Source organism: Protobothrops mucrosquamatus, unplaced genomic scaffold, assembly GCF_001527695.2.
Source record: "Protobothrops mucrosquamatus isolate PMUCROS unplaced genomic scaffold, P.Mucros_1.0 scaffold1605, whole genome shotgun sequence".
Classification (NCBI taxonomy): Eukaryota; Metazoa; Chordata; class Lepidosauria; order Squamata; family Viperidae; genus Protobothrops; species Protobothrops mucrosquamatus.
The window spans coordinates 378,041-401,741 of NW_015387768.1; the positions used below are offsets into that span (position 1 = coordinate 378,041).

The 23,701-nt window shown below is 37.5% G+C and overlaps 1 protein-coding gene across 1 annotated transcript in view; it reads right to left on the reverse strand.

The window, feature by feature from the left end:
* The window catches only part of KLHL29 (kelch like family member 29), an 85,850-nt gene extending 67,900 nt beyond the window's left edge, over positions 1-17,950 (reverse strand). Inside the window, exons 1-2 of the mRNA XM_015822558.1 lie at positions 17,814-17,950; positions 966-1,165 (exon numbers count right to left, since the gene is read on the reverse strand). Coding sequence (XP_015678044.1) covers positions 966-1,165; positions 17,814-17,950 — 337 coding nt within the window. The remainder of the gene's footprint in view (positions 1-965; positions 1,166-17,813) is intronic.
* Positions 17,951-23,701: the final 5,751 nt, after the last annotated feature.

A 23,701-nucleotide genomic window follows, 5' to 3' on the forward strand; every position in this document is an offset into this window, starting at 1 on the left:
ATCCACACTAGGCCGGCAAATGCTATGAAATATCCATCTTTAAACTCTATGAATAAAAACTGGACCAAACAGATGCAGAGAAATCAGAAAGCACAAAAGCCTTGAGGCCTATTTGGGCATTAGTGAATCCAGAACGCTCCCTTCATGAGCCCTCCAGATGAGTCTTTCTGCAACTAGGGCAGTGGTTCTCAACCTTTTTAATGCCGCGACCCCCAACCGGTCGTAAGTCGAGGACTAAACCGGTCATAAGTCGAGGACTAAACCGGTCGTAAGCCGAGGACTAAACCGGTCGTAAGCCGAGGACTTTCCCTGCCCGGGAGCACCGTGCATGCGTGGTTCCGCCCCCTGTGCCGGCCGAGGCATAGCTGGCAAGCGGCAGAGACGGAGCAGGCCAACCACCAGCTGGCCCAGCTCAAGGGAGGTAAGGCACCCGCCGGAAAAGGGGAAAAAAATGGCGGACAGCCTTGCTTGGTGACCCCCGTGAAATGGTCGATCGACCCCAAATGGGGTCGTGACCCACAGGTTGAGAACCGCTGAACTAGGGTGATTGTAATAATATTGGTGGGGCAGAAGTGGGAAATGATTCAAGCCCCCAAAAGGAGAGCAAGGTTTCTTGCCTTTGCCATAATCTAGGGGTTGCAATCATAAATAGCAAGTAAATAGGGAAAGGATGTGACAGGAGAATGCTGGATTCCATTTTGTTTCTAGCATTGTCACCAAAGGTTCAAGTGGGTGGGGTGAGGAATCCCAATTTCGGAGAGCTTTTTAATTCCACAGTTATTCTGAATTATGATAAAAAGTTCACCAGACCATAGGAACGATTCCTTCCCCGTTTCATTTGGAGGCATTTCTAAGGGCAGTTCTAGGGCTCTATGCTTCTTTGATAATGTAAAATACTACAGTTCATATATAATCCCAGAGGAGCTGAAAGGCAAAACAGAAGCTGAAATAGCATCAATACTTACCTAGAAAAGAGACACAGACTTTGCAGAATGTATGAAACTGGAATTTGCTGGCAGCCTCGAGAAGGGTTTTGGCGTTGGCAGAGTCTATTACTAAGGAACCTGTATAAACAAATTCCAGCAGCAGTTCCAGAACATCCGCTGTGAGATTTGATAATTCCAGCTCCAGCTTCTCGCTGCTTCTGCTACTGTCCCGGGGTGACCTAGCAACAGCAGACAACGAAATTCTTACAGGACATTAACTTTTCCCTAATGGTTGTCACTTACTGATGCCCAGAAAATCAATATTATAAATTCACTGACATAGACTCTTCTTGTTTTTGTTTAAGAATAAAAAAAAAATACTGTATCTTAGAGAACAGATGAACTTAAAAGGGTTTTATTACTGGATCTGAAAGAGAAAAATCTGCACATTCAAAAAAAATCAGTTTATTGCTACTCTGCATATTCATGCAAAAAAATCGCAAACCAACAAAATGAACAAAAATTAAGAACAAAATCAGCCAACATTAATGAAAATATGGAATAGGATTAAGTTTCAAAGGGAAGCAATACATTTTTATGTTTACAGTTCGCATCTCTCCATCACTGAATAACAAAACCAAGCAGGAGAAAAATAAACCCTGCTTTGTAAATGAACACCTTATCTCTTTTTTTGTTCCCAGGAGCTGCATCCTTCATAAAATACATGGAATTATATCGCCAAATAGAAAGTAATAGCAAAATGGAGTTTAAAAATTCTTAGCTTCGTATTCTCAAGGCTGCAGGCAATTTGAAAATAATCTGTACATTTGGTATCGACACATTGGTTGACCTTAAAAATATATTGTTCCCTTTAAGGCGCTTAAAAAAAAAAATAGAGGAAGGAAGGAGACCTCTCATGGTATTGCTTTGAAAACTAAATACAAGACGAGATAGACAGACAAAATGGTTAGAGCAAAGGAGGGACGGGGGTGGAACAACGACCAGCTCTGCCACAGCCAGCCAGCAGCCATCCTCTCGAAGTCTCATGACTGTGGCCTACCGCTTTTTCCTGCGTAAAGTGCTAAACAATTGAGTGATCAAAAATAGCGCCTGCATTTCAAGTGTGCATTAGTGCTTGTGAACTTATTAGACAAAAAATAGATACACGGGGAGGGTGTTGGGGTGGGGGGGAAGGGCCCAGTTCCTAAGGGCTGGCACATGGATATAGCTGCTGCAAAATGCTAAAGTTGGGTTATACCTGAAAGACAAAATAAAACAAAAAGCATTTGGTAATATCAAGAAAAGGGGAGGAAAGTCTGTTAGCATAGGAAAGCAAACACCTTTTAAATGGTTAGAGCCATCAGCACCTTCTTACAGAAGCCTTAATTGGTTTTAATGTGGGTTCAAGTCCGGGTGCTCTGCCATTGAAACCTGTGTCGGAATTAACACCAACATTTATATCAGCTTTCAGCAGCTCTCACGTCTCCCAATGATTACAACAATTATTTATTTATTAACCCACCTTTATTATTTTTATAAATAACTCAAGTCAGCAAACATACCTAATATTTCTTTTTCCTTCTATTTTCCCCACAACCACCACCCTGTGAGGCGCATTGGTCTGAGAGAGTGAGAGAGAATGACTGGCCCAAAGTCACCCAGCTGGCTTCCATGCCTAAGGCAGGACTAGAACTCGCAGTCGGCTGGTGTTTAGTCGGCTGGTGCCTTAACCACTAGACCTAGCATATTACTAGGATTCCTATTTAAGACAACTCTGTTCTGATGCTACCAAAAGTTTCAATACCTCAACTTGAGAATATAGTGTATACTCAGTAATTTTGGCATCTTTACAAGTATGGTTGCATTTTACCTGGGTAAAAACCTTACAAATTGTCCTATGAAATAGTGTAGGTTTTATGTAGGTTGCAGAAAACAAAGTAGAGAATTGTACACTTGGATACTACTGCATGCAGTTCACATCTGGCTTAAATTACTCAATAACTTTGTTGCTTCAGTTTGTGTGGAAGTCTCTTTCACCTCCCTATGTGTCTTTTTCTCACTGGTATCATATTGTTATCGATGAGGATGTGCTTACTCATTCCATCATCCATTGCTTCTATGCTGAAGAACACAGCAACAAGTCCAATAGCTAGCAGTTAAATCTGGTAAGGAGGCAGCATTTTTTCTACTTGCTTAAAGGGAAAAATCATAGAAGGGAAAAACTCACTATTTGCAAAAGCCAGAGAAAGAGCAAGGTAGAACGTGAATCTGGGTGAGGGTATTTCTGTTCATGCTTTTGTCACAAGATGCTAACATTTATATATGCTAATTGTATCAATAGTTCTGCAAGTGATTAATCATACTCAGTTCTCCCTGGAGACAACAGGAAGGTAAATGCATCCAAAAATTTGTTAATAGCTGTAACCACTATTAGATTTTTTTTAAAAAAAAAACAAACCCAATATTGGAGACAACTCCAGATTGTTATTTCCCTCTGGAATAATTTTGTGATGATCTCTTCTCTTCATAATATACCAAGCAATAAATGGCTGTTCTAATTGATTAAGCACCAAAACAAAGCTAAGGTGTTTAATCAATCACAAAAACTGCTCATGGTGAGCTGTAATACCCAGCAGAGATTTATTGATCTAACATGACTTGCCAGAAATGGAAAAGAAAATTATATCCTTTTCTTTCTTCTGGTGACAGCTTAATATTGGCAAGATGAGGTAATGGAGCTGCTGTGTGGCACACAGATCAGGGTACATTGCATGACAAGAAAGTTCTTGACCCAATCAGCAAAACAAATTACATTAAAACAAATACATTTTAAAAAAGGCAAGCAAAGACACAAAGAACAAATATGGCTTCCATGAAGATGGACAGCCTTGAACAAAGTTAAACAAGAGGGTAGATGGATTTCGATCATGGTTCCTGTGAGATAAGCAAAAGGATATAAACCCACCCAAGTGATGGACTGAGTAGATTAACTTCTATAACTAGACAAACAATATCTCCTATTCCCACTAAAACTCACCAATAAAGGAGAGTATTAGTAGCTCAGGGTTGAAATGAGGGGTCCTTGGTGCTCTCTGAGCTTGGTTGTTTTCTTGCAGACATTTCATTACTCCAACTAGTACTCAGCAACTTCGGCACTGATGACATTACCTGATTTGAGTAGGTAAACGTTTGCAAGAAAACAACCAAGCTCAGAAATCACCAAGGTCCCCCCCCACTAAAACTTATCTGGTAAACTGCAACAAGCAAGGACTGATTAGTTAGCATCAACTGCTGTTCCCTCTCTCATGCCAAGGCAAGAAACCTGTTCTTCCAAGGCTGCTCATATTGTTTTGGAAACAAGGGCCAAAAACAAAACAAAACCCTCACATCCATTGCACAAGAAGGTGCCTCACTCTGCTTAATGGAAGGATCTATCCTGAAAGTAAAAAAAAAAATGATGACAAAATACACATTGGATACAATAGGGGCATTGAAATGGCCTCCAACTACCTCAGATAGGTGTGAGATCTTGCTGGACAACTCAGGAAGCTCTGAACCCCCTCTTTGAGTGAATTGAGGCAAATAGACAAGTTTTCATGATCTGTAATTGTTGTAGGAGGTTCCAACAGTTCCCTAATTCACTTTGGTACACATAATGGGTAGCAATCTATAGAATCGTTTTTCACTAAATAAGAAACTGGGTGCAAGGAGAATATATATTTTTTCTTAACATTGAAAATCACCTGTTCTTTCTGGCTACAATTTTTGGAGCAATTTACCCAGCTTTTGCCTAAATACATTCTCTCTCACATATATAAAAAAAACACAACAGCCTGTGGTTGGAACAAAGATGACATTTCTTATTGCTTAAGAGGGCTTCTGTCTCTATAAAATAGGGATCTCCAAACTCAGCAAACTTAAGACTTGTTGACTTCAGCTCCCAGAATTCCCCAGCCTCCTGGTTGGGGAATTCTGGGAGTTGAAGTCCATAAGTATTAAAGTTGCTGAGTTTGGAGACCCATGCTATAAAACAAGAATGTGCAATATATTTCAGACCGAAGTCTGCACCTGAGTAGCATACCAAGACCCATGCTGCTTACAGTAGGAAATGACCAAGGCAGGATACCTTTATGAAGCTAGGGAAGAAAACAAACATTATAATATTGTTTTATTTTACTCAAATTAAATACAGTAGAAGAGAAGACAGGTAGCTCAGGGTGGAATTGTGAAGTCCCAGGTACCCTCAGAGAGCACCACTGATCCCACAATTAAATACAGTTAATATAATTGTTCCCCAGGTTCTTTAGTGACACTCTCCTTCTGCCAAATTAAAAATTAGTTTGGCAACAAATTATGGTGGAAAGGATTAGGGTTATAGCTGTATTTCCTTGACTCTCTGTGATTGCCTGAGGCTGCAGCAGGAAAACACTGCTGAAACAATCAAAGGCTGCAATTGCTGAGAATAATCATATTTAAAGAGGGGAAGGTTGCATTAGCAGTTAAGTATTTCTACGGAAAGGAGTAAATTGGCTTATGCAGTGTCAAAATTTAGGGTAAAATTTAGGGGCGTATACAATAAATTTCAACCCCCCCCCAAAAAAGAGAGAAGGCAATTAAAACTTTCAAGTGGTGCATATGATACTACACCTGAAATGCTATATGTAGTACGAAGTGTCAAAAATGTGCATTTGTACAATTTTATGTATTACTGGAGGTTGAAATGTGCATTTGTACAAGTTTATGTATTACTGGAGGTTGGCTGGAATACATTTTAGAAATCAGTAAATACTTAAACTGTATGGTGTATTAGGTTTTTTCCCCTTCTCCCTGAAAGTTTAAATAGAATGATGTCATTTATTGACCCAGTAATCACTGCTCACATTATAAAGGTCAAACATTTCACACTGTGGCAGGAAATCAATAACTTTCCCCAACAATTCATGGGGGATATTTTTTTTGCTTCCAAAGAATAATGTCTAATAATTAATGATTTTTGTCTTTTTTTTTTATCAACCTAGCATTGGAGAATGGATGCACTGAATAGTTAGTCAGGCCTTATAAAGATATTAGGAAGTCAAGTTATATCAGAGGCCAATCAATTTGTTCAAGTTAGTATTAAAGAAGGTAGTGAGCTTTTTAGCATCTAACTTTTATGAGGTTTATGAGTGAATTATTCCAGAATTAGGACATATGGAGCCTATAAGGACTATACCAGCAAGAATCAAGAAAGGGAAGCTCTTCTGTATTCCTGCTATAGAACAAATTTTTAATTGTATAAAAATAATAGGGAGATATATCACCACCCCCACACACATGCATACTCCTTACCTATTAGAGTTCTATTACTTAAAGATCCATCTATCCCTAGGAATAAATTATGAAGCAAGTATTTGACCCCGGGAGAAGGTACAGGTGCTATCAAGGGTTGCACATAGAACTATATCCATGTCTCCACCACACTCTGTCAAGTACTATTTTGCCTTTGAAGGCAAATGTTGCATAGCTATATTACTCACTTAAATACAGGCAGGGTCATAAACAGAAGTAGCGTATCAAAATAACTTTGCAGTGTAAACATGGGATGATTAATGAACCTAATCTATGAAATTAAGAAGTTATTTTTTAAAAAATGTATTTTATTACTTGATTTGAAGATGAAAGGAGAAAAATATTACGATCTAAGAAAGTATGTTTCTCAATAATCTTAGTTTTTAAGCTGCTTTTGTTATCTCATTCAGACATACATTCCTCCTCATCCTTTAGAACCTCCACAAATGGTCAATTTTTATACAGTGTGTGCATGCACACACATTCTCATCAAAACATTTCACTGACATTGTTTGGTTATTTTATTTTATGATATTATGGTGTAAAGTTCCTTCAAAGCCAAAGCTGCTTTCAGAAATTTTAGTTTATAGACAGGATTTGTGCACAGCCTCCATCTACCCCCACAGGGCTAAACTTCATAGATCTCATTACACCTGCTAACCATATTTATTTTGGTTGATTAACCATCTGATTGTATTTTGAAGGCTGGCAATATTCTTTTTTCAAATTCACATTACATATGGAAAGCTATCTATACATATTATAGACAGCTGTCTGCTCTCTAGTTACTTGCCTGAGTTACATTAACAAGTCAAAACAAACTCAGGTTGTTCAAAAATGAAGCCATATGCCGGAAGAAGTGGTGTGATTACAGTAATGTGAGATACAACTCAGAACAATTGTTTCAGCATTTTTCTATCTGAGGAACATAACAGCATTCCCTACAGAGGCAGTTTCAAAATTATTGTTAAAATTATTGTTTTGTGGCTAGCAAATTCTTTTGACCGAAAGTTCCGTGAAGTTTTGTCGGTCCTAGCTGCAGTCCTGTTACCTATTGAAATCTGTTTACAGTGGGTGAGAACACTATGTTAAATACCCCAAACTTGTTTTATTTCAAGTTGGTCAACTAGCCAGCTCTAACTAGAATTAAGCATTGAACAGTATCAATTTTAATAGGACTGAAATAGTAAAAAGTCTCCTGAATTTTGGTTTAATTGGTCTGGCATTTACACCAGACAAGCTATATTCATAAAAAGCTGAGGATAATTAAAAGAATTACGGTTGGGTTATTTATTATTACTTTTTAAAGCAATAGTTCCAATTCTATGCCTCAGTGGCTGGCTTCAAACACTACCATTGTTTGTTTAACTACAGTAAATGACTGTGGCTCACTGGAGGCTTTTAAAAAGAGACTAGACAGCCACTTATCTGGAATGTATAGGGTCTCCTGTTTGAACAGGGTGTTGGACTAGAAGACCACCAAGGTCCATTCCAACTCTGTTATTCTGGCTAGGTTCGTATTAAAATGCTAAGTAAGAATTAAGTAACCACATAATGATTCAGGGCATTGTGAAAGCCCAAATAGTCACTTTTTAGTACCAAAGGATTATACATTTACAGTTGTGGAAAAATCAAAGTCCTATCATTTAAAAAAATATCTTACACAAAAGTTACTATCCACACAGCAATTCACATGTTTTCTATTTTGGAGTTGCCAAAGAGACCATTTTTCACAATTACCAAAAATGTCTCTGCTTAACTGCTGGTGGAAATAAATCCCATAATTTAAGATAATAGCAATTGAGCTAATCAGAAATGTTTTTGAATTTCTACCAGGCATTAAGACACTCTGATTTTAGCACAAAAATCACCATCCAAGCTTTGATGGCATTCACTATTACTTCCAAGTCAAAGGCCTCTGCATAAGTCTCCTGTTAATCCCATTGCTTTGGCTGTGAGTGCCATTAACACACACTATTTTGTTCCTGAAATATGCTGATGGTGATTGTGATATACTGTACTATTATAATTTTCTGTTATATTTATTCAATTACGTATTACAGTAGAAGAAAACCTGTCCTTTCAGTATTTATGACTATTTTATAATAGTTTCAGAAACTTATCTTGTAAACTTTGCACATTTTTTAAAAGTTATTTTCAATTCTGCAGATGGATGTATGTATTGCCTCAGGATACGAGGATTTACCAGATCTATTTCAGCTTACTGGAAGGATGAATCTTTTGGCCTATGTTTACATTTGCTCGGTTTTGAGAAAATATCTTTCATTGGTGCAAATCCATGGATCTAATATTCTGTGTCAGTAAATTACCCACCATAGTCACTGTCACTCAGTGAAGCAAATCTGGCTTGATGAGAAATACTATGAGATAAACTTAAGCAAATTTAATGCTACAGTTGCTGAGCAAGTATGCTGAACTACAGATCTGCAATTTGGCTAAAACTTTGTGGGGTGGGTGGGTGGATACAATCTTAAAAGCACAGCTTAAATAAGAGGCAAAAGAATGAGCCAGTTGTCCTTGGAACAAAATGTTCCTTAACAGGCTTGTCTTAGAAAACTTACTGAGTAGGCTTCCTTAGAATCTGTTTTTAGAGGAACAAAGACAATGGACCGAAGAATAATTGTTGGCCCAAATACATATGAAAAGATCACCAGAAGCCAGCCTGTCTACTATACTACATAATGTCTCAGTTGGTTACTGAATTAAACAAAAAATATACAACTAAATGCTCCCAAAGACTCAAGGACAGCTAAGAACAGAATATAAAACATAGCAGGAAAGAACAAAGTTGTCATTCTAGACACAAAGCATTTTCTCTGGCCTGATCTCTTTTAATCATATTTACTGCATACTAAATACTAAAAGGTTAGCAACACAGTTGTTGCTCTACAATTAATTTTCACTCAAAAGTATTTCCCACTCTAAATTATGCAAAAGTCCAGATACTGCAATATAGTTAAGTATTTGTTCAGTTCAGGCTGAATTTTATGAACATTTAATCATTCTTCTATGTTGAGTAAGTTCCAAGTGAAAAAAGAATTTTATCAAGTGTCTAATTTACTGAGATCAAACAACTCTCTAATATTTTTATCCGGTTCCTCCAGCTAGACAGTATGGTTGATCAAGCCAGGAAATCTGCATCTTGTTTAAGGATTTTGAATTGGTTCAATTAAAATTTTATGTGAGAGATTAATTCATGTATTGTTGTTAATTCATATACTGTTGTTGCTGCTCTTCACGATCTGATCAATATTATTTCATAGGAGTAGTTGTCAGAAACTGTGTTTATGTCTTCATTGAATTAGGTGTCTCTCCTGCTTTTGCCACTATCTAACAGATGTCAGCTCTCCAATACCTCTGCCTCCTATGAAGCTGTAGAACACATTAGCATTCTTTATAGAGTTCTGATTCCATGCATTATTGAAATCAAGATATGAGTTAACATATGAGTTAAGTGTAACTATTCAGTAGCTTGAGTATTTTTCAGCCCCACCTTTTTAACATAATATCAATTGATCTTTTTTTCCATAATTACTTATAATCAGCATAGTGTTTAACTGCATCATCTTACAAGCTTTTAAACAGTGGTATATTCACATAAACCACTAATTAAACATAACTGTCTAAAGATCCCATTGCTGGAATGTAGAAAAAGCCTATTACGAATCCTCAATGTCTCCAGGTGGGGCTGAACAGACCATTGGTGTGACTTAATGGATTCACAGATCTGGCTGCATCTTAATATGATTTGTTTTTGCATCAGTGAAATAAGTAGATCCAGCTATTTTGCTATATAAGCAAATAATTTCTGACTTTTCATTATATGTATACTTTCTCTCCTTGAAATACTGAGATAACCTTGTCCTCCAGAGATGTTGAAATAGTTGTTTCAAAGTCTTTCCCAAGTCATCTCCATATCATCCCCTCTCCTGCATTTATAATTGATAAATAATCAGGGGGCTTTAGGGAACAATTCATTATATGCAGATTAAAATAACCTGAAACCAGTGACACATCCAGTTGGTGATCCATTTTAGTTGTGCTTTAATACTCAATCTGGTGTTCTCTTGATAGTAGCACTGCTGAAGAAAAAATGTATTTGAAGGCTAGACTCCAAAAAGCAACTATACAAATCTTGATGGAATTCTGTTACTACTATTTTAAGGGTATAAAACTTAAGGAGTTAAGTTCAGTGTTAAAAAATATTAAAATACAATCCGGATTCTCATTTTGCCACAAAAGTCCAATTTTGATTTTAAAAAGTGTTGGGAATAGTATTAAAAACTGAAAGACTACCCTTAAGAGTTTGAGATTGAACTAATTTCAAAAGGTGTAAATTGGGGTATGACTCAAATTGAAAAATACGTAATTACTCTCTGGGGACTTTTGCCTCTAAAAGCTTAAAAAGAATAAAACGAGCACAGCTTGAACAAAACAAAACAAAGAGCTTCAGTAAATCAGAAACACGGTGTTGAATTTTGCATGTTCTTTGCAGGACCCAGTAAAGTGGAACATAACTTTGTTCTGTTCTGTCTTGACTATTAATGGTTCAACAATGTTTTAAAGCTGTTTTTGCAAAAATCCTCAATCTCAGATTGCTGCATCATCCACATAAAGAAACCTGTTAGATGGTTGTCTGCTACTGTCTGCTCTTGCAGGTATATGAAAGTCCTGTTGTTTAAAACTTGTGATGTAAATATTCCCTATGGAGATAAAGCTTTCCCATTGATTTTCATCTAGGTCCCCAAACAGCCAGGACCAGAAGGGCGTGAGACTCAGGTAAATATATGGTTAGGTCATGAAAACACCTTGCACACCACTGTTAACACTGCAGCATGCCTCACTGCCTATTTATCCATAGCAAAAGCAAGCATAGTGATTAGTTTGACATTGCTTGGACAAGATTTGCAGTTCTGTTTTGACTGAATGAAAACCCTAGGAATAACACTAAACTTTCAAAGGAAGCTGAGTGATAAGAATTTGCATCCATAGCTTTAATATTAATGAAATGGATGTCTAATTAATAAATTTCAAAAATAGTTCTCTTGATTTTGAGATGCCAGATTCTGTTTGTTCAACAGGTTAATATAATCCCTTCTGACTCTTATATCTTGTATAAATCTTACAAATCTAGTAATTGTTGCCAGGAAGGTCAACCAAAGAAAAACTACTATATTCCATTAACTTTTTAAAGGGGCTGAATGTTTAATATAGCAAGTTAAAATAATGCAGTACCATCTCAGTGCAATGCACTGTTGCAAAGATACTATTAAGCTTTTAGGAGAGCAAGACAATTTTGCCGCTGGTGGTAAAAGGAGCAAAACAACGATAAACATTTGAATACACAGTTTGATTCATGACATTTACATTCTGCGTGCAGGTTTCTGATCTCTAATGGACCACAGCATATCTAATAAGCGAGAATTTCACTATTCATTTAAAAAAAAACCAAATCCTAAAAGATATATGCACTGTAGCACACTCAAGCCCTTTAAACTGGAATCATGTTTTTTAATTACTACTGGCTTCTGTTCTGACTGCAGTTAGGTTTAAAGTCTTATCTCCAATTGATACCTTCAGTCCTGCAAGTTCAGTGCAAGACCAATTATCTTCCATGGAAGGAACTGACATATTTAGAACTCTCAATGAATTTCTACAAAGAAACTCATGAATGTGTAGTTTGGGTTTTCCAGAGGTTTGGCAACTGTAAAGGATCAAATCTAAAAGCCACCTGAAACGTTAAGAAGAATATGTTCCACTGCTTAATAAATAGAGCATAAAGTAGAACTTTTATCCTGAACTTTCTAAAAGAACATGGAACTATTTTCCATAATATTATTTAAATGAGCTAGCATCCCAAGCATTCTCCGGGTACCCACCCAGCTGTAAAAGGAAGAGTACACGTTGTTCTTTCCACCAAGCTATTGGACCATCTCTCAGATTTTATAACAGGATTAACAGAAGTTGCTGACATTCCTTTGGTTTTAATTCATAACTCAATACCATTTAAGCTAATCTCTTCTCTTTTTTTTAAATAAGGTAGTGCAAACCTCTTCAATATTCAGTTTTCTGGGAGTGCTGGATTAATCTCCATGCTGGCTGGAAACCAAAGGACTATGCACTTAAGGCTGGGGCAGTGGAAGTTAGAATAAGGCAGCCATCTAAGCTAACAGACCTTTAGCATCATAAAAAAGGAGTTGTGTTAATTTGTCATTAATATGTTTTTACTGCCAGGTACGGGGAGAAGCGTTTGTGAGTTTTTCTGCTTTGCTTCCAAAATAACTTGGATGGCTTTGGATACTCTCCAAAGTTCTGACAGCATTTGATACCCCTCTCCCAGATAGCCAAATGTCTTGGTTAATTGTGTTGTGTTCAATGGCTGTTAATTTCGCTGCTAATTTTGTTGTGTTCCAACAGGCATTTAGCAGATTTAGTATTTACTCAGTTTTAGATACTTTCCGATTTTCACGTTTAACTTTTGTTTTTGATCCTGAACCGATTTGTTCATGTATTAATAAAGATCGAAACAAAAGGGTTCACGTGACTTAGAATTATTTTCTCCGGATTTCATACCGAAGTGTACCAAAAATATTTCTTTAAGCAATATCCTACGTCGCTGGAAGACGTCTTTAATTGTCCCGAGTATCCGCAAGTCAAGGGGAAGACATCAGGAATCCGATGGCATATACATTTAATACATAAAGTACTAACCTGTTTGGATACACTATAAACTAACACAAACATCTAGGCTATAATTAAAGAATTATCATTAACAGGACATACCAAACACAAACAAGTTGCAGCTGCTTCTGCTTTCGTGTTGGAAGCACCAAGGTTGGAAGGTTTAGATGATCAATATCTATGGAGATTCTCACTCATACGGGTCATGGCTGTCCCAAAGGTGCTTTTTCAAGAGGCAACTGGAGTTTCTTCAGCTCTGACTGGATGGTGGAGAATGGAGGGATTTATATTTCTTGCAGACAGCTGGTCATTTGCATTCCTTTAGAGAGTTGTTGAGGTTTCCAAAGAAGGGTCCACACCTATCTGCACTATTCAGATGACCCTGAAGACACATATAAACCTCCAAGTAGCCTCAATGCAAATGACCAGTGTCTGCAAGGAGTAAAAATCCTTCCATTCCCCACCATCCAGTCAGAGCTGAAGAAGCTTCTTAGATAAGAAGTGAAACGTCTTCAAAGAACAAACAAGAAAGTCCAGTTGCCTCTTGAAAAAGCACCTTTGGGACGATCAAATGGTAACATCACAGGGGATGCCCAATTGGGGGCTCCTTTCATGTCTCCATTAAAACACAATGTTACTATTTCGCTTAGTTGTGGATTCATTTCAGCAAATTCTCTTGATCCACTTCCACCATACCTGAACCAATATTAGGTTTTGCTAGTATTTTTTGGCTTGTGGCCTAAAAAGTGTGAGCACTTTCATAAGATGCTGACACCAATATAACAAGTTTAGAAACATCCATTCAATTACTACTCAAGCCCTGAGTTAGATTTGAAACTTCAATAAACACTCCATGTAATAATAATAATAATAATAGTAAAGTTGGAAGGGACCTTGAAGGTCATCTAGTCCAACCCCCTGCTCAGGCAGGAAACCCTATACCATTTCGGACAAATGGCTGTCCAGTCTCTTCTTAAAAACTTCCAGTGTTGGAGCATTCACCGCTTCTGGAGGCAGGTTGTTCCACTGGTTAATTGTTCTCACTGTCAGGANCATGTAGATGAGGAGTTAAGTTCTTGTGAGTTTCAAAAGCAGCAAATAAAAAATAATCAATATTTGGAACCTGAAATTAATTTCAAATTATTTTCTACCCTTTACCATACTTCAATTCCAAGCTACAATTTATAGTGACTATGATAGCTAATACCTAAATACACAAAGACATACACATGTGTGTTGTATCTGTGTGTGCAGGGTTGTCTTATTGACCTACCTATAGATAAGTAATAGTTAGTCATACTTCTTATGACAGTGATGGCAAACCTTTTAGAGACCAAGTGCCCAAACTGCAACCCAAAACCCACTTATTTATCGCCGGGTGCCAGGTGGGCTTGCCCCACTGGGTGGGCGTGGCTGTGGTGATCATGGTAGATTGGGTGGGTGTGGCTAAGGTGAGCGTGATCACCTCTATGTTGCTTGTGGGGAGGGACGCCTGTGGGGCCTGGGCAGGGTTGGGGGAGATCCAGGGGGTCTCTGGCAGGTGGGGCGGTGGGCAGGAGGCTTGTCCTGCTGGGTAAGGCAAGGCAAGGCAGGGCGGAGGTGCCATTGTCACAGGGCAAGGTGAGGCAGGGGCCAGGGCGGTTGCTGCCTGACACCATCAGCCGCTGCACACAGAGGCCAGTGAGTGCATGGGTGCTGGGATGCATCTGGCCATGTGGGACCTCGGTGAATTAGCGGGCGGCTGGTTGAAGAGGGACAATTGCCATCTCCGGGGCATGGCACGCGTGCCCACAGAGAGGGCTCTGAGTGCCGCCTCTGGCACGCGTTCCATAGGTTCACCACCACTGTCTTATGATATATAAATACCTCTTATGATATAAAACCATAGTCAAAATATACCCCCCAAATTGGAAGAAATACAGTCATGAATGGTGGGCTCTGGTATCTTTGTTCATATACAATGCAATGCCCAAAGTAATTGAAAAAGGAAAAATGGATATAGGAACATTCCAGTTATATATGCCTGAAAGGAAACAAAAAACTCTGCCGGAAAGAAAGTTGCATGGAATCCCTTCCAATTTCCAATTCTGTTCACATAAATTTAAAATACACATCTGAGAAGACTGCAGTGCTGAAAATTGGCTACGACATTTATTAAATGTATGTTGTGCAGCAAACACAAGTTCCCAAAACTATGCACATAATTTCAAAGGAATCTTTCCTAACATTCTTCTCCAGAATTGCATTTCCTACACAAACATGTTGGTATTTAGCTGACATTTATTTGGGAAACTTGTGTTTGCTGATGTAACGCAGAGTTCTAGCTCAAAATCAATGGCTGAAACAGTGCTAATGGCTGACCTTCTCATCCACCATAAGAATGGTTTCCACCCATAATGCTCCAACATGTAATATTCCAGATTTGGAAGCCTGTGCTAGGGGCCCTTTGCTAAAGACGGCAATTTGGAGCATATCTATCTCCTCCATCCATTCCCTGCTTCTGCACTCTAAAACACATTTTGTGTATTTGCTCTACAAGTTAAAAAAAAAAAGCTATTTGGGTATAATTACACACAACCGCGATACTTAGTTCTTCCTAACTAAAAGCCCCATTTTAACAGAGAACTCATGCTTATCCTTGTTTAAAAATGTTGGTTTTCCACCTTTAGAGTTTTACTCTGTTTGCATCTCTTGCTATTAGCATTTATATATTTATATATGAGAGAAGGCAGGAATAAGCAAAGTCTTATGGAAGATTTGAGCGTGGATGTTTTTAGTTCTACCTAGAGTAATGGAAAATACTATCTCTAACCATATTATCCAGTCTCGCTTATATATACTAGTATATCTGTGAGAAGACTTCATATAGTGCCAGTTCTTTTCCTTTAGCTACAAAATCCCATGTTCATCCATCTTTAATTATAAAGGACTGTGAGAGCCTCTTTTCGTTATCTTTATCTGCAATTTCATATTGATATATATGAAAACGTTGTTGTCCTGGAAGGACAATTTTTGGAATGTTAATGTGAAACAAAAGGTGGGTTAGGTTTAAAGTGGATTCAGCTATGTTATACAGGGACAAGACCAGGACTGTCCTAACATATTTGTGTTCAGGTGAGCTGGGGTTTTCTTAATAGGCTAAATGTGATTGATAGCTAATAATATTAACATTTACCAATGCAAAGTGGCAGGCACTATATTATCAGGTCATGGCAATAATAGGGAAAAAAACTGCAAGTTACAAAAAGAAGCCCCAGAAGTATCATCCAGATGCATTCATTGAATTGCTTAATTAAACCATTTCATCTCATCTTCTGTTAAAGTTGAAGATACTAAAAATGGAAGAAAAACCATTTGGAGGTTATCAGTGATTTGTCTTAAAGTATTCCACAATTATTACTAAATTCAGACCTGATTTTCTCCAGAAGCAGATGGTATCTGACAACCTGACTAGCAAGGAAGAGACTGTGCAATTAAATCAGTGATACTGCAAGGCTAGTCAATTACAGGATTTTTATCAATGGAGCCAAAGACTTTCCTTGCAGAATATATATCTTATCTTGGCAAGAAACATATAATGTAACCTTCACTAGTAAGTGATAATGAGCAGGCAGAATATAGAGTCCAAGAGCAACTAAAGCTAGCTATAATTTGGCTTACGGAAGGGGGAAAAGTATGATACTAGCTCCACTATTTCTGAATAATTGATAAGGAAGTTAAGTTCAGCTATACAACAGTAGTATAGTGTCACCACAATTATTTAAAAACAAACAACTAAAAAAACCCAAGCTTTAATGAAAGGACATTTTTCTGTTTCTCAGAAAAGAAGATACAGCAAAAATGCAACCCTGGAATAAAATATAGCCACTACTGTGTTAGTGACAACGTTTAAGCCAGCACAATGTTTTGCAATCCCCATTTTTTTCTCTTTTTGTACACTCCAGGTTCAGAGTCTGTTCTGGAAAATACAGCAAGCTGGAAATCAGGATCCAGATTAATTTGCTGATGACTGTAGAAATATGAACATTATTGTATTCTTCTGGGTTCCCCCAATCTTGCTATGTTGGTTTGCTAATACTGTAAAAATACCATGAATTTATGAAGGAAACACATTTTAAAATAATCCATGTAATGGTAAATAAACCGTTATCATGCAATGTTACAATCAGATGGAGGGAGTAAATTGCAAAGATGGAAATTTACACAAAGACACTATGGCAGGCCTGACACACTACTTGGTCAAGGAGGGGAATAGTTACTCTGTCAAGTAGAAAGAATTAAGGATTTTTTTGAAAAGCTAAAATTCTCTTGTTCTGATAAAGTCATGATAAAAAGGTGTGACTTCAACATTTGATTTGTCATGTATTCACCTTTTTCAATTCCACAAGCATCAGATGTCCCAAACGTCAACGTCCAAAGGGTTAAATGTCTATTACACAACACAATCCTTGTTAGTATGAAAACTTGGCAATTTTTAATAATATTAGTTATTGCAGCCTGGAGGAAGAGTTAGTGGTATCCTTTTTAATTATTAACCTAACAAGTTGTGTTTTGTGATCAACACTATTTTTAAGGTATTTGAGTTTGATTTTAAAATGCTCCATGACAGAGCATTTCTCTTCAGCCAAAATGTGCAAATAACAAGATCTGGAATTGTGCAGATCAGCTTATGTGTAAGAAATGAATCTGAGTCTTTTGTTTGAAAAAAATACATTCAGAGTAAGTGGAAAGAATGGCTACTGGCTCTGTGACAGGAGAGTCAAATCTTCATAAACCTGAAAGAGAGGGGAGGAAAAAAGCGACACAAATGCGTCCTACAAAAGAACAGACCAGATCACAGCTGGAAGGAAGGCAAACCTTTTAATCAGGTCCTTGAAATACAAGCTGCAGGAAGCTAGAACATTTTGGTGGACTTCAAACTCTTTGCCTTCAACAATAATTTTCAGGTCTGTAAACTCTTTCGCTCTGCGTTGCTGGTTCAACTCCTTCAACATTTCTGCAGAACAGAGAAGACAGACAGTGCCAGGTTTCCCATTAAGAGATTTTTTTTTCAAAAATGTATTCTTTAAAAAGTAAAAATTAAAAACAAGAAGAGTAGAGAAATAGGAAATGTTTGATGGTTTTGTTGGCAAGACTGGTTCAACGTTGGACAGTCAAAGAAATCACAAACATCATACTATATAAATAAATATATGCATATAAAAGTCAGAAACAATATGTTTAGGCAACAAATCCTACATTTCAAAGAGAAAAATAAATTTTCCTGCATCAGTCAAAATTGGAAATGCAACAACCCATCATCACAGAACAGTTAACAATACATTTCGAAACAGAATGCAAGAACAACTTATTTGACTTCTAAATATACTGGAATTAATACTGAATAAATTGACATTTATGAAGCAATATGAAAAAAGTGCAACATTTGCAAAAATCCTTAACTTAGTTATGTTGTAAGTTGTTTTAAAACCAGGAAGTTTTTGCTAACAGCAGGCCTATCAATGACAATTTGAAAATTATAAAAGCAGCAGGAAAACTTTCTGACATATTTCATATTTAATTAAAAAAGAGAATTAAAGGCAGTCTTACTATTTCTCCCATTTCTTCCAATCTGAATTTTCATTGTATTCAGTTTTTAGAGGAGTTTTTACAATTGAGTTTCTGGTACCAATTAATTTCAACCCAAGGCAATACAGGATCCTGCAATAATTCACTTACCATGCATAGAGAGGGAAAGAAAACCAGCAACATGCCTTAATCCACTTAAAGCAGATTGGGAAACAAGAGCTTATTTTCTAAACTAAGTACCAGAATGGCTATAAAGCAGATGGGACACACAAATTTTTGGTAAACAGGCAAAGTTTGAAATTACTAATTAAGCTGTGCTGATATTCCAGCTGTGGCATTACATTTACAATAGGTCAAGAACTTAATTTTCTTCAGCCTCACAGCTACAATACTGTACTTCTTGAAGCTTAATTCCATTTGCGCTAATAGGAGTAAAGATGACCTTTAAGTGTGTCTGGCTCTCACATACTAAAGGGAAATCAGGCCAGAAACAGCCATGCTTCCTAATAATGGTCACACATCCCCCTCCCAAAGTACCTTGATAAACAAATTCATTGTGGAATAGCAGCAATTAGAAATAGCAGCGATCAAAAGCGTAGTTTGCAAATACTGACATTACATGTTGATGGTATGCAATTATACTCAGAACTAAGCAACAAACATCTAAAAACAAAGTGTCACCCTGCACACATTTTTCTTTTCTTTTTTAAAAAAAAATAGAATCATAATGAAGTCTGAAAAGTTAATTATTCTGTGCAAAAGAGGGTCAGAATTCTCCAGACAGCCAGGTTATCATTAGAGGGGCACAGAAGTCAATAGCAGGCTGCATCAAATCTGCTGAAGAGGAAACTGCTTGACTATCTGGGGTCCTTCAAGGAGCTACTTGAACAGAATCCCTCTGAGCAAAAATCTAGTAGCATGGCTCAAGAACATCCATGATTTAAAATAAGTCAGACAGAATCGAATGTTTGCAAACTATGAAAATCAAGGATACCTTCCTTAACAAAATGTACAAGTTTCATCTAAAACTTCCTAAAATAAGGTACCTGAACTGGTCCATGTAAAGGATTAGAGTAGATCACAACTGTCTCACAAAACGATGGACAACTTTAAGAAGTAGAGTTTATTGACACACAAAGCAAAAGAGACTTTGCAAAACCAATAAAGGAAGTTGGAATCATTTTTAAAAATGCAAAAGGAAACTAAGATTTTGAGTGTTTCAAAGGAATGTGTGTGGGAATGCGTAAGCAAGGGCAATTTGCAGGTGTGGGGCTTTGAAGAACATGGCTCATCCCAAAATGGAATAGAGTAATAAGACAGGATATAGAAATACAGACATTTCTGATTCTTTCTCTCTCATATACATATACACATACATACATACATACATACATACATACATACATACATACATACATACATACATATACACATACATACATACACTTTCTCTGCAGAAGATATTCCTGAATTTAACATTATCTTTCCTCTCTCTCAAAGACAAGGTAAGAAATGTGCAGAAACACCACAATCCTGGAGAATACAGTTCCTTACCAGGGCAACCTAGGGTTCTCAACTCCAACTGAAACAAAATCTGGATATTTTTTCTTCCCAATTACACTGTACATAACACTAATTTCAGTGTGTATGCACATATGTGGGTGTGTATAGTTTATTCTGACTAAAGAAAACATTTTTTTTAAAAAAGCAGAAAAAAGAATAATGATTAAAGGTATATTTTTAAAATAAGATATTTTTTAAAACTAATCGATACTTACTGCCTTAGTTTCCATTTTTATATAAACACCCATACCTTCCTCCACCTTTCTCTTCCACAAACACTTCTTTCCATCTCTTTTATGCATACAAACATTCTGAGTAACTATTTGTGGAAACGAAGATTTCAAGAAGCAAATCTCTAGTATGTTTGTATTTGTGTATGTGAATGCGTCTGTGTATATACATACACACACACACATCTGTGTATACGTACATAGTGTGAATGTGTACTTATATACATACATATATGTGTGCATTCAGACAGACACATACACACACGTACATGGCACTGCTATATTGGGGATGAAACTACTCAGTCAAAGTTCTCAGTAGTCAGAAGCGATTCTTGGCAATTTGACAAAACATCTCCCATTTCAAAGGTATCTGCGAGGAAAAAAAAGTTTTTGACAAAACTGAAAGGTGTATGAAATCTCCATTTATAACTGTTGTTTATCAAAGCCAGATGGCATTCACAGCACTGCAACCTCCCTGCCACTTCAATCGCTGGTTGTGTTTAAACACACAACTTCTCTCAAGCATGAGCCGAGAGAAGGGGAAAGCTGACACCATTATCTCTGGCCCCAGATTATAGTCCAAGTAAATTGAAATCAGAAGAAAAAATTGATTAACCTGGCACTTGGATAGACATAAGTGCAATTTTTAATCTTCATTTTCTGTATGGTGTTGCGGTCATTACTGTCTTCTTTGCATCCTTTCAGGATTTTGTATTTTCTGTCATTTTCAACACAACCATTAAGGAATCTGTGGGATATTGGATCCTTTTCTTACAGATGTTGAATCCCTGGAAATTTATTTCTTCTAGCACTGATTATCTGAATTCTAATATCTAAAGCTATAAAGGGTTTCTTGGCAATTTTTACTTTTATTTTTAATGATGCTGAGTTCTCTTCCCCACCCCATACTTTGTGAAATTTATTATTTACTTAGTGGCTGATACCTCTAATAACAGCCTTTGGTGCTATAAGACCAGGAGGTGATGTAAAATTGCTATACAAATTGTTCAAGATTTTGAACGTCACAAGCATGCTCAATCCATGGCCCATTCTACAAACCTTCACTTGGCCTTCAAATAGATCAGGGCACAAATTATATATAGCAATTGTTGTATTGTATTTATTTTACTTAGAAGTTACCAGAAAGTGACACTGAGTGTGAGGGTGGGTGGGTAGGTTATTTATCTCCCACAATGGAGGGGGGGGAAGAGAATTGCAATAGGGTAGGAGGTAGAGCCAGGATATGAAGTCCCAGGGGCTTTTAAGGAGAGATGGACTGAGCTTCTATTGTTCTACACCAGGGCTTTTCAACCAGTGATACGGGTACCACCTGTGGTACATTGGCACCTGGTAGGTGGTACGCAACCATCCTAGAAAAGTGGTAGCGGGGGAGGGGAATGAGCTGAACCGGTGGCAGCACTGCACAAGCCTGAGCGAGAGATGGCTGGAGCTGCAGGGCTATCAGGGCTCCGTGGAAGCGCCAGGATTAGTGCTTCTTCAAGACTGTCAGGGCTCAGTGGAAGCGCCAGGCTCCAGCTGGAGCTCGGCACTGATCCTGGCGCTTCTGCTGAGCCCAGAAGAAGCACCGATCAGCTGGAATGTTGCAGCATCTCCAGGGTCTTGTGATTTACATTCAGATACTTGGCAACTGATTCATATTTATGACGGTCACAGTGTCCCAGGGTCATGTGAAGTGACCAAAACCTGCTGCAACCATCCAGCAGATGGGGGAAATAAAAACCAAACATCCCCCCACCCCACCCCGCTGCCAAGCCTCAACAGAAATCCTCACAACAATGAAAACCTCGGACAGGAGGAAGAGCGCCACCGGGTGGGCAGGCAGGTGTCTTGCTCGGCTGTGCCTTGGGGGGCACTTTTTCAGTGCCATTGTACCTTCAAACAGTCACTAAGCGAATTGTTGTAAGTCGAGGACTACCTGTATTTTATTACTTTTTTCCTTTTTTTTTGGTCATCAAGTTTTTGACACCTTGCTAGGCGACTGGTAGTACTCGGATATTGCCATATCCTAAAAATGGTACAATGGGTGAAAAGGTTGAAAAGCCCTGTTCTACACTATGGATTCTGTTGTGCCTCTGTATTAAACCTTTTAAGTGTGAAGACCAAAATTAGCTGTAGTAATCACAAACAATAACACTAAGCTTTAGACCTTAAGCATACTAATGGTTTCAAAATTTAAATGTATGAATACTTATCAGAATTGCCAGCTGCCATACTGTGAAGTACTGAGCAGATTGTATTCAGCAAATGAACTAAAAATTAAATAGAGTGTGTTGCTATCATTTTGACTAAGATAGAACTGCATACTGAGAAGCATATGTGGTATTCTCAACCTGTGTCTATTATAAATGGAGTTCTTTCTCTAATTATATTTTCACCCATCAAATATGGACTTCAGAAAATACAAGGAAGCAGATAGGTGAAAGAATAACACTAATATGAAAATAATGTTCTACTTACTAATTCCCCCATCAGATTGAGGAAGCTGCAAATTAATATTTACTATTGAATGTGTCATTCTGCTAGTAACCACAGTGTTAATTCAGATGTCACAAATGCTCCAATTGACATGGCTCTTGGATCCCTTCATAAAGACAAAGGTATGTCTAATGCAGCATTTCCACAAATACAGGTGCCCCTTTAGAATGGCAAGTATTGTGGTTATGCTTCTGGGCACCTCTGACGTACAAATTATTGGAAGAAGCAGACCTGAACATAGGTCATCAGATATTATGTACTGTATAGCATGCAAATCATTGTACATGACCATATCATACTAATATATAATATAATATATAAATCTACCTCCTGGAAACATCAATTCGATCAGCATGCTCACAATCTCCTTCCTCTTTTATATGAATAGAAATTAATGTTAACAATGAAAATAAACATTTGCTTAATAAAAATGTTGGAGGATCTTATAACTAATATATGCCAAAGAATCTTACTGTGGATAACTACAAGAAGCAGTTGTGTAAAGTTACTGGAAGGATTCAAAAACTAATGTCAATATTACAAAAACTAAGCAGCAGGTCAGGTCTAGGTCAAAGAAGCTGTTCCAGAATCTATTAACCAGAATTTTCACACTAGAACAGGATAAAACATTTCTTGAAAGATGTCGAATGGTACATGGGGGAAAGAGAAGTGGAAGATTTCCCTCTTCTCCACAGAGAAGACTGACTCTGAGGCTTCCCTGGCATTTTTTGTGGAAAGAACAAATGTGCCTCCACAATTATATTAAGCACAAATTGTTCAAGGTTTTATGTTTCACTAGCACACCCAATCCGCGCCCATTCTCCAAACCACCACTTGGCCTTCAAACACAAGACACAAATTAAATTTGGCTTAATAACAATAAACCTA